This window comes from Stomoxys calcitrans, chromosome 5 (assembly GCF_963082655.1).
Source record: "Stomoxys calcitrans chromosome 5, idStoCalc2.1, whole genome shotgun sequence".
Taxonomy (NCBI): domain Eukaryota; kingdom Metazoa; phylum Arthropoda; class Insecta; order Diptera; family Muscidae; genus Stomoxys; species Stomoxys calcitrans.
The window spans coordinates 30,808,036-30,825,611 of NC_081556.1; the positions used below are offsets into that span (position 1 = coordinate 30,808,036).

The 17,576-nt window shown below is 39.5% G+C and overlaps 4 protein-coding genes across 6 annotated transcripts; 2 read left to right on the forward strand and 2 right to left on the reverse strand.

The window, feature by feature from the left end:
* Nucleotides 1-1,443: 1,443 nt before the first annotated feature.
* LOC106091208 (lysozyme 2-like) lies at nt 1,444-3,442 on the reverse strand. Its single transcript, XM_013257675.2, has 2 exons — nt 3,370-3,442; nt 1,444-1,899 (listed from the first exon to the last, which is right to left on the reverse strand). Exon 2 carries the CDS (start codon nt 1,870-1,872, stop codon nt 1,444-1,446), a length of 429 nt encoding a protein of 142 aa, XP_013113129.1. The 5' UTR covers nt 1,873-1,899; nt 3,370-3,442.
* LOC106091206 (lysozyme 2-like) lies at nt 1,767-3,812 on the forward strand. Of its 3 annotated transcripts, none has more exons than XM_059370491.1 (2): nt 1,767-1,849; nt 3,320-3,812. In XM_059370491.1, the coding sequence occupies exon 2, from the start codon at nt 3,351-3,353 to the stop codon at nt 3,777-3,779; it is 429 nt and encodes a 142-aa protein (XP_059226474.1). In that variant the 5' UTR covers nt 1,767-1,849; nt 3,320-3,350; the 3' UTR covers nt 3,780-3,812. The 3 variants fall into 3 exon arrangements, with proteins under 3 accessions (XP_059226474.1, XP_013113124.1, XP_059226473.1); XM_013257670.2 differs by having other exon boundaries at nt 1,788-1,864; nt 3,323-3,812; XM_059370490.1 differs by lacking the exon at nt 1,767-1,849 and adding an exon at nt 3,167-3,201 and having other exon boundaries at nt 3,302-3,812.
* Nucleotides 3,813-7,401: 3,589 nt separating this feature from the next.
* LOC131998155 (lysozyme 2-like) lies at nt 7,402-7,866 on the reverse strand. Its single transcript, XM_059370492.1, has one exon. It carries the CDS (start codon nt 7,828-7,830, stop codon nt 7,402-7,404), a length of 429 nt encoding a protein of 142 aa, XP_059226475.1. The 5' UTR covers nt 7,831-7,866.
* A 5,053-nt stretch (nt 7,867-12,919) lies between these two features.
* Nucleotides 12,920-13,394, forward strand: LOC106091207 (lysozyme 2-like). Its single transcript, XM_013257674.2, has one exon. The coding sequence runs from the start codon at nt 12,950-12,952 to the stop codon at nt 13,376-13,378; it is 429 nt and encodes a 142-aa protein (XP_013113128.1). The 5' UTR covers nt 12,920-12,949; the 3' UTR covers nt 13,379-13,394.
* The last annotated feature ends 4,182 nt before the right edge of the window (nt 13,395-17,576 follow it).

The following is a 17,576-nucleotide window of genomic DNA, read 5'->3' on the forward strand; positions in this document are numbered from 1 at the left end:
TATTGCGATAGTCAGTAAATTATTGCTGTTTGTGAAGTGTTTGGGGGAAGGGGTAGACACCCAGAAAATTTTGTCCCGAAAGTGGGTATCAATTTCGTGCTCTACTCCCCAATAGCTTTCATTTGAGCCCCACATTGAAATGGTCGGTAAATATGTTCGATTTAGTGCTGTTTTGGGGGTTGGGGTGGTCCCCCAAACACTTAGCTTTTAAAATATTTCAGCATCTACTCTCACTACTCTCAAATATCATTTATTTAAACCCCATATTGCCATTGGCCTCAAATTGGATATCAAATACGTTTGCTAATCTCAAATACCTTTCATTTATACCCCTTATTGCAAAAGTCAGCAAATATGTCCGGTTTGGGGTATGGACCCTAAAAACTATTAATATCGCGCTCCACTCTCTTTAAGACCCAAATTGTCATGATGAGCAAATACGACCTATTTGGTAGTTGTTATAGGGGTGCGTATCGCAACGATTATTACGCAACCCATTGCATTATAATCGTCCAGAAGATTTGTTTATTAACACAACACAACAGAAAACAGATTTCTCACTTGGCTTATATAACGATTGGCACTAATATGACGAGTAATAAAAAATTTTTTAAAGTTTTTTCGTAGTTGTTATATTTTTGATGAACAACTAATCCTGATGAATATTTTAAGATCTTCTAAGCGAATATCGCGCAACTCTTTTAGAACAATATTTAATAAATATTCTAAAACACTCATTTGTTATTCGTCCAGAAATATAATGCGCAACTCTTCTGAAAGAGTATTTTATTAATCTTTCAAAATACTCATTTGTTACTCGCCCACACGATTTTTGCACGATTCTTAGATCTTCCAAGACTCTTCTGAGTTACTCTTTAGCATCTCATATGAAAGATTCGCGGAACACTCTTCCACTCTTGAGGACTTAACTCCTCACGACAGGGAAATCTGCTAAGACTCTTAGACGAGCTCGTCCGCGATTGTAACCTTCTTCTAGAAGATTCGCGGAAGATTGTTTGGCAATTAAAAATGTTTGCATGGAAAAAACTTATTCGTGTAGTAGCTATGGATCTATTAGTTAAGACAAGACATGTGTGTGTGTCCCTTTAGTGGTTAAAGGGAGAGTGATCATGAGTATGTTCGAGGTAAGTTCGTTCGATAAAATGATACTTACAAAAGACACAGATTGGACCATATTTAGATATAATTGCCATAAGCCCTATCTTAGGATTTAAGGTCTTGACCCTTCTGAAACCCGCAAGTGTTTAAAGCCCTATCTTAGGATTTAAGGTCTTGACCCTTCTGAAACCCGCAAGTGTTTTAAACAATTTTGTTGAAATTTACGGAACAAAATTACGTTTTTAAGATAAAATCAAAATTTAAACAGTTTAGAAATTTTTTGCATTTTTTTTTATTTTACTCCAAAATCATTCAAAACCATATTTAGAAACAGCTATCAATGCTGGGCAAGGTACCATCACAATACTTCCAGGTGGACCAGGCAGTCCAGCCTTGTTGTTTCAATACCAATTGGGCGCACTTGACGGCGGGTTCAATACTGTCAACCAAGAAATCTTCGCACTTGATCTTGCACTCATCATAAGAGAAAGCACCAGAGGGAGGAGAGCACCAGTAGTAGTTGTTGATTTGGAAGATACCATAGTCTCGGGAGCCATTAGAGTTCAAGGAGCCAACAGCCTTGGTGTTGTAGGAGGATTCGTGTTCAGCAATGCAAGTCCAACGAGCCAATTGATCCTTAGGGACACCCAAACTGTACATGGCCTTGGCCAAGGAGCAACGGGTGTAGACCTCACCGAAAGCAGGGGTCACCAAGAGGACAGCAGCCAAAATAGCAAAAGTGATTTTGAACATTTTGTTGGGATACGAAGAAAAACGTTTCTATGAAAATTTTGCCATAGCTCTGGGTTTTTATAGTAAATTATGTTGATGATAAGGCATATAGGTTGTTTAGATAAACGTTTTTTTGTGATAGCACTTTTTTTGTAATACCTTTAAAGCTTATGTGAGTGTGTTTGTTAATTAGGAATAACTATCAAAAAAATTAGACAATAGACATATTATTTATTTATTTTTATAAAAATCATGATATAAAAATCAATTTGTGTTTATTGTTTAATCATTTGTTTGTTTATTTGTTTGTTTGTGTGTTCAAACGGCTGAGCCAATTTTCTTGACATTTTTACAGATTGTGAATAAGATACCGTGGTGAAAATAGGATACTAAATTTTTTGATATCTGAAGTGGGGCGGACCCTCCCCTTTATCCTTATTTTCAGAAATAGGACGAATCTGGTATATATTATCAGGGCCAAATCACTGAGCGGCCCTGAAAATATATACCAGATTTGTGTTCTACTCTAAAATACCTCTTATTTGAGCCTCATATTGCAACGGTCAGCAAATACGTTATATTTGGGTGGTTTTATGGGGGTGGCTCCATAGACACTTTTCCCGAAAATTGATATCAGATTCGTGCTTTACTCCCAAAGACTCTTCATTTGCGCCCCATATTTCTGTGGTTATAAATTTGTTCTATTCGAGGAGAGGTGGCCCCTCCAAACACTTGGACCCACATTTGGATTTCAAATTCATATTCTACTTGCATATAGCTTGCATTTGAGACCCATATTGCCATGGTCAGTAAATATGTCCGATTTAGGGGAGATTTGGCGGTTGGGGTGGTCCCCCAAACACTTGGCCCGACAATTGGATATCAGATTCGTTTTCTACTCTAAATACCTTTCATTTAAGTCCCATATTGTTGTGATTGGTCTATATATAAATTTGGTAAGTTTTGGGGTGGGACGGCTCCCCTAGGTATCCCACCCGAAATTTGGAAGAAAATTTTTGTTTAAAGAGAGAGCATACAAAATTTCGCTTAAATCGCACCAACCATCTCCGAGATATAGCGTTTCTGAAAATTAGGGTAAAGGGGAGGGTTCGCCCCCTTCAGATATCAAAAAATGTAGTATCCTATTTTCACCACGGGGTCTTATGCACCATCTGTGAAAATTTCAAGAAAATCTGTTCAACTGTTTTTGAGTCTATAAGGAACTCACAAACAAACACAAATTGATTTTTATATCATCATTTTTATAAGAATAAATAAATAATATGTCTATTGCCTGATTTTTTTGATAGTTATTCCTAATTAACTAACACACTCGTATAAGCTTTAAAGGTATTACAAAAAAAGTGTTATCATTTTTCCCACACAAAAAAACGTTTATCGAAACAACCTGTATGCCTTATCATCAACATAATTTACTATAAAAACCCAGAGCTATGGCAAAATTTTCATAGAAACGTTTTTCTTCGTATCACAACAAAATGTTCAAAATCACTTTTGCTATTTTGGCTGCTGTCCTCTTGGTGGCCCCTGCTTTCGGTGAGGTCTACACCCGTTGCTCCTTGGCCAAGGCCATGTACAGCTTGGGTGTCCCTAAGGATCAATTGGCTCGTTGGACTTGCATTGCTGAACATGAATCCTCGTACAACACCAAGGCTGTTGGCTCCTTGAACTCTAATGGCTCCCGCGACTATGGTATCTTCCAAATCAACAACTACTACTGGTGTTCTCCTCCCTCTGGTGCCTTCTCTTACGATGAGTGCAAGATCAAGTGCGAAGATTTCTTGGTTGACAGCATTGAACCCGCCGTCAAGTGCGCCCAATTGGTATTGAAACAACAAGGCTGGACTGCATGGTCCACCTGGAAGTATTGTGATGGTACCTTGCCCAGCATTGATAGCTGTTTCTAAATTTGGTTTTGAAGGATTTTGGAATAAAATAATGAAAATGCAAAAAAATGTCTACTTTTGTTTAAATTTTGACTTTATCTTAAAAACGCATTTTTTGTGAGAATATAAATCTGTAACTTTTTTAAATGTCACTCTATGGAACGAATTTGCCTTGAATATACTCAAGGCTACTCCCCTACTCCGAAAACACACATGCGCCGCGTCTTTAGTAGTATACCCATAACAACTCCTCGAACAAGTTCTTTCCCTCCAACAATTTTTCATAAGTTTGAAAGAGCGCTCGTCCTCGCCCTGCATTCGTTGCGCAATTTTTCTTCCGTAAACGTCGCAAAACACACTTTTAGAACATCATTGGACAATTCATTGCGTATGCGAAAGTTGTAGAAACTATTTACTATGATTTTTACGCAACTCTTCTAGTATATCCATTGCGTATGCGGAAGTTGTAGCAACTCTTCGTTACATTTATTAGCCAACTCATTGCGTTATAATCGTCCGTATGAGTCCAGAAACACTCTTCAAGGATATCATAAGACAATCCATAGCGTCTGCGGAAGATTTAGCAACTCTTCGCGATGATTATTAAGCAACTCATTGCATTTATAATGTCATGAGCTGCATCCAGAAGATTTGTTTATCAATCGCCTGAGTTAACTTTTCGCAATTGCTGTTATTTTAAAAACTGGCGCGTGCAGCACTTTTAATGAATTAAATTATTCGATGTTTTGTTATAAGTGGGCTACTTTTACAACACCAAATAGAATTCTCACTTCCCCACACACATTTTTCATTATTTTGGAAGAGCGTTCGTCCCCGCGTTAAATAAAACAATCTTCCGGAAGATTTTTATGCAATTGTTCTTCCGTATGAGTCGCGAAACACTCTTCTATGATATCATTGGGCAATCCATTCTTACTTGGTTTATATGACGATAGTTACTTAATATTTTGAATATAATGAGTAATACGAAAATATTTTAAAGTTTTTCGTAGTTATTACGTTTTTGGTGAACAATCTAAAATTTTTATGCATTTAATACCATCTAAATGAATAACGTGCAACTCTTAAAGAATACTTGTTTATAAATATTACAAAACATTTATTTGTTATTCGTCCAGGCGAGTAATACGTAACTCTTAAAGAAGAGTATTTTATAAATCTTTCGAAAACACTCAATTTTTACTCGTCCACACGTTTCTTGCGTGATTATAAATCTTTGAAGACTTCTCTGAGTTACTCTTTAACTTGTATAGAAGATTCACGAAACACTTTCCAGAAGATTCGTCTTGAGGATATAAATCCTCACAACGGGGGAATCATCAACGACTCTTAGACGAGTTCGTCGGCGAACATAACCTTCATGTAGAAGATTCACAGAAGATTTTTTGGCGATCGAAAATGTTTGCATGGTGGATCAATTAATGTGCACACCACTAAAAGTTAGTTCAACATTGCAGTTTATTTTATTCCTTGCATTCTTTACCAATAATGACGATAATTCTCATTCAATCTGTGTTCATTAGTGGTCTTAAGGTTGGGTTTTCCGCTGCCATTGAATAGTGTTGCAAATTCAAAAAATCTTTGTGATAGTTCTAGAACTTTTGAACGGAAAATTAACACAGTCAATGTTGAGGGGTTTTTAGAAAAATCTAGCTGTGTCCGTCCGTCCGTCTGTCTGTTGAAATCACGTTACTGTTGTTAAAAACGAAGATATGGAGCTGTAATTTTGCTCAGATACTTTTTTTGTCCATAAGCCGGTTAAGTTCCAAGAAAGGCTATATCGGACTATATCTTGATATAGCCCCCATTTAGACAGATCTCTCGATTTACAGTCTAAGGCTCATAAAAGCTGTATTTATTATCCGATTTGATTGAAATTTGCAACAATAATTTGAACTAAGATGCTTAAAATCTATGCCGAATATGGTTTAGATGGGTCTGTATCTCAATATAGTCCCCTTACAGACCGATCTTCCATTTAAGGGTCTTAAGCTTATCAATGATGTTTTTATATATAGCCCCCATATAGAACGATCTCCAAGATAGGCTCTTAGGCTCATAAAAGCTGTATTTATAGGCGGATTTCGCTGAAATTTAACACAGTGAGGTGTGTTCGGGTACCTTCAACGTCCATGCCGAGTATGGTTTAGTTCGAATCATTTATGGGTATTGCCCCCACATACACCGATCCCCTGATTGAAGGTCTTTAACCCATAAATTTATTCCCTCATTATGCTGAAATTAAGTATAGTGAGCTATGTTAAACTCCCGAATATGATTCAGATCGGATCACGTTGTTGTTGTAGCAGTGTGTTATACACTGAGGCGGCAGCCCTTGGCGATGAAGAACTCTATCGGGTCAATCTGGTGGGCACAACCGGCTGCCATGGGATTGAGTTGGATCTTATTTGGATATAGCTGCTATATATAACGATCTCCCGATTCACGGTCTTCAACCCATAAAAGACTTTTTTATTACCAGATTTTGCTGACATTTTGAACGGTGAATTGTGGCGAGTTTTTTTCAGTTCGTACTATATTTCGATAGAGCTGCTACAAATTTTAGTCAATGTATCGTCGGTCATATTGAAATTGTGGGACTATTTATGAACGAATTGCAAGTTGGAAAGGTTGCATAATTCGAGTACTACGAGTACTTAAAAAAAATTACCAATATTATCCGCTTTATGTGCTAAAATTTCCGAAAAAAACTAAATTTTGCATTTTTTGTATCCACCACGGACGAATGGTGGTATATTCATTTTGTCATTCCATTTGTAAATGCAAATTTCTGCAAATTTTGAACATTCCACTAAGAAACAGGGGCGAACTTTTCACAAATTAATGAGTGCAGTCCGATTCAAGTTTAAACTCAAGGGGTCTCCTCTTTGTAGCCGAGTCCGAACGGCGTGCCGCAGTGCGACACCTCTTTGGAGAGAAGTTTTACATGGCATAGTACCTCACAAATGTTGCCAGCATTGGGAGGGGAAAACCACCGCCGAAAATTTTTTCTGATGGTCTCGCCAGGATTCGAACCCAGGCGTTCAGCGTCATAGGCGGACATGCTTACGTCTGCGCTACGGTGGCCTCCTCAGTTGAAATCAGGCTATAGTCTTTAAAAATAGAGATATTGAACCGAAACCTTGCAAAGATTTTTCATTTCTCCATAGGCAAGTTAAGTTCGAAGATGGGCTATATAGGCACTGATCTTATGCTTTGAATTTCAGAGGATGTGCAGACCAGATATGGTGGGAGCAATGATATTGGTTGGGTGGTATGATATTAACTTGCACCTTGAATGATCAAAGAACTTATTCTTGGAAGAGAACTTATTGGTGTGTGTTTGGCCAGTATTTATTTAGAGGGGGAGAAGTCTATGTTTATAGAAAGCAGGTGCGTTTGATAAAATGATACATAAAAAAGCCACAGATCGAACCATATTCTGATATATCTGTCACAATACCTATTCTCTGATTTAAAGCCTTGACCCTCCTTAACCTCCGTCCATTTTCAAACAATTTCGTTAAAATTTAGATTCCCAACAAAGAAATTATGTTAAGATGAAGACAAAATTTAAACAGATTGGACAATATTTTTTATTCCAAAATCATTTGAAACCAATTTAAAAGCAGCTATCAATGCTGGGCAAGGTACCATCGCAATACTTCCAGGTGGACCAGGCAGTCCAGCCTTGTTGTTTCAATACCAATTGGGCGCACTTGACGGCGGGTTCAATGCTGTCAACCAAGAAATCTTCGCACTTTATCTTGCACTCATCGTAAGAGAAGGCACCAGAGGGAGGAGAACACCAGTAGTAGTTGTTGATTTGGAAGATACCATAGTCGCGGGAGCCATTAGAGTTCAAGGAGCCAACAGCCTTGGTGTTGTACGAGGATTCATGTTCAGCAATGCAAGTCCAACGAGCCAATTGATCCTTAGGAACACCCAAATTGTACATGGCCTTGGCCAAGGAGCAACGGGTGTAAACCTCACCGAAAGCAGGTGCCACCAAGAGGACAGCAGCCAAAATAGCAAAAGTGATTTTGAACATTTTGTTAAGATACGAAGAAAAACGTTTCTATGAAAATTTTGCCACTGCTTTTGGTTTTTATAGCAAATCAATGCTAATGATAAGGCATAAAAATGGACATTTCTAAGTTTATATGCATTAATTAATTAGAGATTAATATTGCAAGAATAAGCATGTTTTTTAGTTTTAAATAAATCGTATTTTAAACTCCATTTTTAAACAAACAAGTTGAAAACTCTTATGGATTGTTATTTGGCATATTAAATGAAAGCAATAACACTATTTATCACACAATTTCTAATACATTGAAAACAAATAGGTTTTTAATCCTTAAAAATACTTTAAATATGATAAAGTAAATTTGTTAAAATGTAAAGAGACTTTGGAAGCACCTTAGATAATAGATTTCCAACAAATATACATGCATTCGTCGTTACACTTATTAGACTTGAATGTCAACTGAACATTCTCTTATTTAGATATGCTGGAAGTTATGTCTAAGGAGGAAACCGTGGTGAAGAGCTCTGTACATCCACCTATGGCGCCAATCAAATGCAAATTTGGAAGGAATACCTCTCTCACATCAATAGGTGCTGTCCGATTCATGATTACGTCAAAGGGATCTCCATATTTATTGTCGAGTACGAACGGTTTACCACAAAGCGAAAGAGCAGCAAGGAAAAAAGTTAATATTGTAACCAACCTGCCTATTTGGTAAAGAGTTCTGTACTACTATTTCTAATAGAACCTCTCTGGTAATAGAAGTTACATAGACTTCTACCCGGATGGTTCCAAACTAAACCAGGTGGGCTTTCGGATGTATTCTAAAGGTCTGGAACTGGTCAAATCGAAAAGGTTACCCAACCACTGTAGGGTGTATCAATCGGAGATCCTTGCAATTAAGGTGGTGGAATGGTCTAAATGTAATATCATAACGATAATTGCATTAATATCTTCTCAGACAGCCAGGAAGCCATTAAATCCCTGGAGAATGTATTTCTGAACACAAAAACAGCCCTCGACTGTCGCTGATCTCTTAACGAGATGGCTGAACAGATTGAAGATTGTCAGCAACGACTTTTGCAGAAGCTGTGAGGACATCGAAAAAGAACAGATTATAGAACACCTTCTGTGTGTGTGTCCTGCACTTGGAGTCAGAAGGAGTTCCACTTTAGGTTCTCATTTCTTTGAAACCCTGTCTGATTTAGTGGATGCGAACATACGCTAGTTATTGGGCTTTTAAAGCGATCTGGATGGTTCAACGGTAGGAACTAGAAGGCATCTTCCTTCATCTGTTCCTGTGGTATCACAATGGGCGAAAACATCTAAGTGAGTCTGACGGCAGAGTGCCACTTTAACCTAACCTTACCTTAAAGCGATTTGGATGGTTTAAAATTAACCTGTTCTAGGTGTCGGGCCACACTGATATCCCAGGGAATTATAAAGTGGACGAACTGATAGAACCTATTGGAACTACGATATCTCTGATAATAGAAGTTACATTGACTTCTACACGGATGGTTCCAAACTAAACCAACAGGTGGGCTTTTGGATGTATTCTATAGGTCTGGAACTGGTCAGATCGAAAAGGTTACCCAACCACTGTAGGGTGTATCAATCGGAGATCCTTGCAATTAAGGAAAAGGTGGAATAGCTTAGATGTAATGTCATAACAATGATTGTATTAATATCTTCTCAGACAGCCAGGCAGCCATTAAATCCCTGGAGAATGTATTTCTGAACACAAAAACAGCCCTCGACTGTCACTGATCTCTCAACGAGATGGCTGAATAGTTCAAAATTTACCTCACGGACTGAAGATTGTCAGCAACGACTTTTGCAGAAGCTGTGAGGACATCGAAGAAGAACAGATTATAGAACACCTTCTGTGTGTGTGTCCTGCACTTGCAGTCAGAAGGAGTTCCACTTTAAGTTCTCATTTCTTTGAGAACCTGTCTAATTTAGCGGATGCGAACATACGCTAGCTATTGGGCTTTTAAAGCGATCTGGATGGTTCAACGGTAGGAACTAGAAGGCATCTTCCTTCATCTGTTCCAGTGGTATCACAATGGATGAAAACATCTAAGTGAGTCTGACGGCAGACTGCCGCTTTAACCAAACCTAACCTTGAAGCGATCTGGATGGCTCAACGGTAGGAACAGGTGCCGGGCCACAGAGATATCCTATTGAATTGTAAAGCGAACGAACTTGCAAGACTAGGAACTACCCTACACATTTCAGGGATACTAGAATCTGTGGGTATGCCTCTAGCGACATGTAAGCTAGGTTTTCAGGACCAAGCCCGAAGGACAACGAATAATAGATGGTCACAAAGAGGGGGCTGTTAGCATTCCAAAACTATGTGATCTAATCAAGACTTGAAGAGGTCTACCACTTTGCTGTAATTGGATAGAACAGACATCTTAGTCATTGTATCCGTCATGACAGGTGACTGTCTTATCGAAAAACATGCTGACAGACTGAAGGTGGTCAGCAACGACTTTTGCAGAAGCTGTGAGGACATCGAAGAAGAAGAGACTATAGAACACCTTGTGTGTGTGTGTGTGTCCCGCACTAGTAGTCAGAAGGAGTTCCACTTAAGGTTCTCATTTTTTGGAGAGCGTTCGCAAGTTATTGGGCTTTTTAAAAAGAAGGCAACTTCCTTCTTCTGTTCCTGTGGTATTACAATGGACGAAAACATTTAAATGAATTTGATGGCAGACTGCCACTTAAACCTAACCTAACCTGGGGGGACGCCCCATCCCAAAACCCAACCAAAGGGACACGTTTACCGATTGGGACAAAATGTGTATCAAATGATAAATATTTAAGAGTAGAGTACGAACATGGCATAAAAATGTCAACCTAAGTGTCGGGGGGTTCCCCACCCCCAAAAACACCATTCAACAGGACACTTTTATCGCTTTGAGCAATATGAGTATCAAATGAAAGATATTTAAAAGCAGAGTACAAATTTGACATTAACATTTATTCCTTGTGGTATGATGGGCCTCCCCTGTCCCCAAAACCCCTCAGCAGGACATATTTACCGATTGGGACAATATGGGACTCAAATGGAAGGCATTTGAGAGTTAAATACGAATATGGTATCAAAAATTAGGTCCAAGTACCTAGGCGGGCACAAAACCAAGACCGCCCAATATCAAAAGTGGACCGATCGGGACAATATGGGACTCAAGTGAATAAAATTTGGGAGTAGAGTATGAATATGATTTTTAAAATAGGGTACAAAAACCTAGGGAGCCGTCCCAAGCCTAAAACTGCGCCAAAAGTACCGCCAGCAATCAAAAGTTGACCGATCGCGACAATATGGGACTCAACTAAAAAGGAGTAGGAGTAGTAGTTGGATTCACATACCTAGGGCGTCGCCTAAGCCCATAACGGCACCAAAGGTACCGCTCAAACTAAAAATTGGACGGATCGGGACAATATGGGACTCCAATGAAAGGTATTCGATTATGATTATCGAATATCAAAAAATGGGTGCGGTTACCAAGGGGCTGGCACCAAACCTAAACCGTCCCAAGTGGGCATATTAGGCAATCATGATAATATATATATATAAAGCGAGTATGTTAAGAATATGGCATCAAAAATGATGTTAAAGTGATAGGAGGTTGCCTACCCCTCAAAATACCTCCCAAAATGTGAATATTTGACAATCGTGGCTATATGGGGTTCAATAAAAGGTCTTTGGTAGCAGTTAAACAAATTGTACTGGGGAGATACATATAGTAGTAATTAAGAAACTTATGTTTTTGCGTGGTGATAATGTAGGCGCAGCAGAGCGGGAGGGATTCAGCTTCTATTATTTAAATATTAAAGTATTGCGCTTTGTTTGTTTATTCCGAATAGACTAAAAATGGCTCAACCGGTTCTCATGAAATTTTTACAAATGGTAGAGTTTAGCCCCCGGTGTAAATAGGGTACTTCATTTTGTGGTATACGTGAGGGGGCGGACCTTCCTCCTAAACACAATTTTCAAAAACGCCAGATCTCGGAGATGGGTGCATGGATTTGTGTTAAATTTTCTATGCCACCATACGGTCACTCAAAAACACAAAATACGTATTAAACTTTTGGGTCAAGTAACCGTGGGAACGCCCTATTCCAATGAGCCCTACCGCAAAAACCGGCCCAAAAAATTAAAATTTACCGATTGGGGCAATATGGGTATCAAATGAAACCGTAGGGACGCCCTATTCCGGTGAGCCCCACCGCAAAAACCGGTCCAAAAATTAAATTTTACCGATTGGGGCAATATGGGTATCAAATGAAAGGTAATTGGAAGTTGAATTCGAATTATAAAAATTTGGGGTCTGGTCACAAAGGTGCCACCTCACCCCAAAAATCTCCCCCAAACGAACATATATGCTGATCGGGACAGTTTGGGATCTATTTCCCGGTGGGTCCCCCACCCAAAAATTATGCACCAAATGGACATGTTCATTGAAAGGGACAAGATGGGACTCAAACGAAAGGCGTTTGAGAGTAGAACACGAAAATTATATAAAAATTAAGGTCAATTCCCGGGGGTCGCCCTACCCTAAAATTATATGCCAAATGGACATGAATACCAAACGGAACAACGGGATTAGAATGAAAGTCATTTAAAGCGTTTTAATATGTAGCGAAGCACATCGGGTCATAGCTAAATCGAATCAGGAAGGGATTTTGTGTCGATCGGTATGCATGCAGGTTGGTTCCATATCTATTCCTTTTGGATTTCAAAAAGAAATTCACCAATATATTGTACTCTAGACCACAATAGTGGTGTGAGTTATTAACACATTTGTTTGTACTGTATAATAAAATTGGGTTTAAATAGTCAAAGTTCACTAAATATCAATTAATTGTGTTTTGCTTATAAATTTTTGGTAGCATTTTAAGATATCATTTTGATAAAAAAAATAATATGCCTATTCCCTGATTTTTTTAGTAATTCCTAATTAATTATTATATAAGCTTTAAAGATAATACCAATAATATTATCATTTTTCCCATACACAAACCGCTTATCTAAACAACCTGTCTGCCTTATCATCAACATGATTTACTATAAAAACCCAGAGCTATGGCGACATTTTCATAGAAACGATTTTCGTCGTATCCCAACAAAATGTTCAAAATCACTTTTGCTATTTTGGCTGCTATCCTCTTGGTGGCACCTGCTTTTGGTGAGGTTTACACCCGTTGCTCCTTGGCCAAGGCCATGTACAGCTTGGGTGTTCCCAAGGATCAATTGGCTCGTTGGACTTGCATTGCTGAACACGAATCCTCGTACAACACCAAGGCTGTTGGCTCCTTGAACTCTAATGGCTCCCGCGACTATGGTATTTTCCAGATCAACAACTACTACTGGTGTTCTCCTCCCTCTGGCGCCTTCTCCTACAACGAATGCAAGATCAAGTGCGAAGATTTCTTGGTTGACAGCATTGAACCCGCCGTCAAGTGCGCCCAATTGGTATTGAAACAACAAGGTTGGACTGCCTGGTCCACCTGGAAGTATTGTGATGGTACCTTGCCCAGCATTGATAGCTGTTTCTAAATTGGTTTTGAATGATTTGTGAATAAAATATTAAAAAATGCAAAACATTTGTCTTAGTTTTTATACAATAGAAGATGATTTTTTGTGATTGAAGTTTGTAGGGGTGACGGGCACTGGTTAAATTGTGTACAAACGTCATCTGTGGAAGTGAAAAGTTTTCAGTATATTCTGCCATTTCACCATGTAGAAACTCACAACCGAGCAGTTACTGCAAATCGTTGAAATTACTAAATTTCCCATGAACATTCCATTAAGAAACAGGGTATACTTCTCCTATATCAATAAGTTCAGTCAGACTATCATTTCAAGCTCAATGACCAGAGACCTTCTTTTTAATACCAAGATGGAACGGGGTGCCGCGTGGCGACACCACTTGGTGGAGAATTTTTAACATGCCAGCATACCTCACAAATGTATCCAGAATTAGTACGGGGATAACCACCTATGAAAATTTTTCCGATGTTCACGCAGGGATTTGAACCCATGCGTTCGGCGTCTTTGGCAGACATGCTTACCTCTGCGCCACGGTGCCCTCCTTTGCGTTGAATCGTTGAAAGTAATTTTCAAAATTAGTGCTATGCGATGAGGCTTGCTTCGCCTTAAATGAATACAATCTCATGGCAGCCGGTTGTGCGTACCGGATTGACCCGATGGAGTCCTTCATCGGCAAAGTCAACCGCCTCAGTGAACAACACACTGCTACAACAACAACATGCGGTAGAAGAGTCATCGATGCATCCCGAAAAACGACAGTTTGGTGTGTTTTATGTGCTGTGGCGCACAGTGTTTTTACATCAAAAATCAGTAACTTGGAGCTTGACGCTTACAGAGAACATAAGTCTTCCAAGCTGACCTGTTGCAAACCCCATTTAAACCAAAAACCACATTTGAATTCTAACATTTATTTATCATTTTGCCACACCCAACTTAGAACTCCAATGGTTCCCGTGACTATGGCATTTTACAAATTAACAACTACTACTGGAGCTCTCCTTCCACTGGTGCCATCTTCTCTGACGAATGCAAGATTAAGTGTGAAGATTTCTTGGTTGACAGCATTGAACCTGTCACCAAGAACCCCATGGTACGACCAAGAGTGTCGAGATGAATCCAAGAATGCGGCATACAGAGCAACCGTGCAATCAGTAGCAACGCCCCAGATGAAGGATGGGCAGAAAAGGAAAATTGTCTGTTCCACAGAAAGACAAAGGAATTGGAAAGACGTGAGTGTGAGCGAATTGAGATGTACAGTAGTCAGAATGAAGTCTGGAAATTCTGCCAAAGAATTAAAGATCAAACCTATAGCACAGGCACATCCTCCTGCAGAGACAAAGAAGGAAATCTGGTAACTGACACAGATAGCGTGCTGAGGATATGGAAATAACATTTTACCCAACTGCTAGTGTCCGACATTGGCTGCGAAGAGGATACCACTGAACCAATCCCTGATGATGGTATAGAATGTTTACCTCCTAGTCAGAATGAGGTCTAAGCAGTGACACGACTGAAGAACAACAAGGCAGCAGAAGCCGAAAGGTTACCCGATGAACTATTTAAGACCCAAGGCGACAGGTTGATAGGGCGTATGCATCAGCTTGTCTGCGCAATCTGGGTAGAAGAACGCATACCCGATGATTGGAACATCAGCATACTGTGTCCCGTACACATGAAAGGAGACAAGACGGTATGTGCCAACTAAAGATGAATAAGTCGAGTAGTACTGTGTGAAAGATTAAAAGGAGACAGCTTATCGTGTGATCTCTTCAATATTCTGCTGGAGAAGATTGTACGAGATGCAGATATGAATAGATATGGCATACTAATCACATAAAAACATATGCTACTCGCCTATGCTGACGATATTGACATCATAGGTCGGTCACCAGAAGTAATAACTGTAGCTTTTGAAAGAATCGAAAGAGAGTCAGTAAAAATGGGTCTAGCAGTAAATGGAGATAAGATGAAATGGATGGTTTCAACTCCCAAAACGACATGCACAACCGATCAGATAAAGAAAATGAATAAAGTTGAGAACCGCAACTTTATCTACCTCGGCACCGCCGTAACCGAAACAAATGACACCAGTTTTGAAATAAAACGAAAGATAATATTGACTAACAGAGGCTACTTTGGATTGAGCTAGCAGCTAAGGAGCAAAGGCACCTCTGGAGAGACGAAAATTACACTACACAAGACACTGATACTACCCCTGCTGATGTATGGCTCTGAAGCATGGATATTTGCGAAGGTAGATAAGAAAGTACTTGGAGTGTTTGAGAGAATAATCCTTCGTAAAATATATGGTCTAGGTTGCGTTAATGGAGAATATAGGCATCGTGTAAACCACGAGCTGTATGACGACGATAGCATAGTTAGACGCATCAAAATACAGCGGATGCGTTGGCTAGGTAATGTTGTCAGAATGGATGAAGAAGCTCCAGCAAAGATGTCTTTTGATGGCAAACAAGGTGATACACGCAAACTGGGGCGGCCAACAGACCAGTGGAAAGATCAAGTGGTGGGAGACAGTTTGAAATTTGGTGTCAGAGATTTTAGAAGGAGCGCAGAAGATCGAGGCGCTTGGAACGTATTCTACGTTCAATTAGTGGAACAAATGTTCTGCCATAGCCAATTAAAGTAAAGTAAGTCGGAAATTTGGTACGTAGACTAAAATTATGTCCTTCAAGTAAATTCATTTTTCGTAATTTTTTTTGCAAAATCCATGGTTGTGGGTTTCCAGGATTCAGAACTTAGCACGTTTTTACTAGTTTTCTCTATGTGCGGAAATAAAAACAAGTAAAAAGGTGTTAAGTTTGGCCGGGCCGAACTTTGGATACCCACCACCTCGGGTATATATGTAAACCACCTTTCATTCCGAATCTCGACCGATCTGGACCAAATTTACGAAGGAAGTCGAAGGGCTTCACACAACTCACTTTCCCAAATTTCATCAAAATCGGATACTAAATGTGGCTTTTTTGGGCCTAAGACCCTAAATCGGAGGATCGGTCTATATGGCAGCTATATTCAAATCTAGACCGATCTGAGCCAAATTGACGAAGGATATCGAAGGGCCTAACACAACTCACTGTCCCAAATTTCAGCAAAATCGAATACTAAATGTGGCTTTTATGGGCCTATGACCCTAAATCGGAGTATCGGTCTATATGGCAGCTATGTCCAAATCTGGACCGATCTGGGCCAAATTGACGAAGGATGTCGAAGGGTCTAACACATCTAACTGTCCCAAATTTCATCAAAATCGGATACTAAATGTGGCTTTTTTGGGCCTAAGACCCTAAATCGGAGGATCGGTCTATATGGCAGCTATATCCAAATCTAGACCGATCTGAGCCAAATTGACGAAGGATATCGAAGGGCCTAACACAACTCACTGTCCCAAATTTCAGCAAAATCGAATAATAAATGTGGCTTTTATGGGCCTATGACCCTAAATCGGAGGATCGGTCTATATGGCAGCTATGTCCAAATCTGGACCGATCTGGGCCAAATTGACAAAGGATGTCAAAGGGTCTAACACATCTCACTGTCCCAAATTTCAGCAAAATCGGATAATAAATGTGGCTTTTATGGGCCTAAGACACTAAATCGGAGGATCGGTCTATATGGCAGCTATATCCAAATCTGGACCGATCTGGGCCAAATTGACGATGAATGTCGAAGGGCCGAACACAACTCACTGTCCCAAATTTCAGCAAAATCGAATAATAAATGTGGCTTTTATGGGCCTATGACCCTAAATCGGAGGATCGGTCTATATGGCAGCTATGTCCAAATCTGGACCGATCTGGGCCAAATTGACAAAGGATGTCAAAGGGTATAACACATCTCACTGTCTCAAATTTCAGCAAAATCGGATAATAAATGTGGCTTTTATGGGCCTAAGACACTAAATCGGAGGATCGGTCTATATGGCAGCTATATCCAAATATGGACCGATCTGGGCCAAATTGACGAAGAATGTCGAAGGGCCGAACACAACTTACCGTCCCAAATTTAAGCAAAATGTGGCTTTTATGGGCCTAAGACCCTAAATCGGCGGATAGGTCTATATGGGGGCTATATCAAGATATAGTGTGAACAATGTTTCGTTTTCTCTTGTTCGTACTTCGAATTTCACCCAAGACTTCAGATAATCAAATAGTGATACACCACTCAGAATTGACCTTCTATGTTG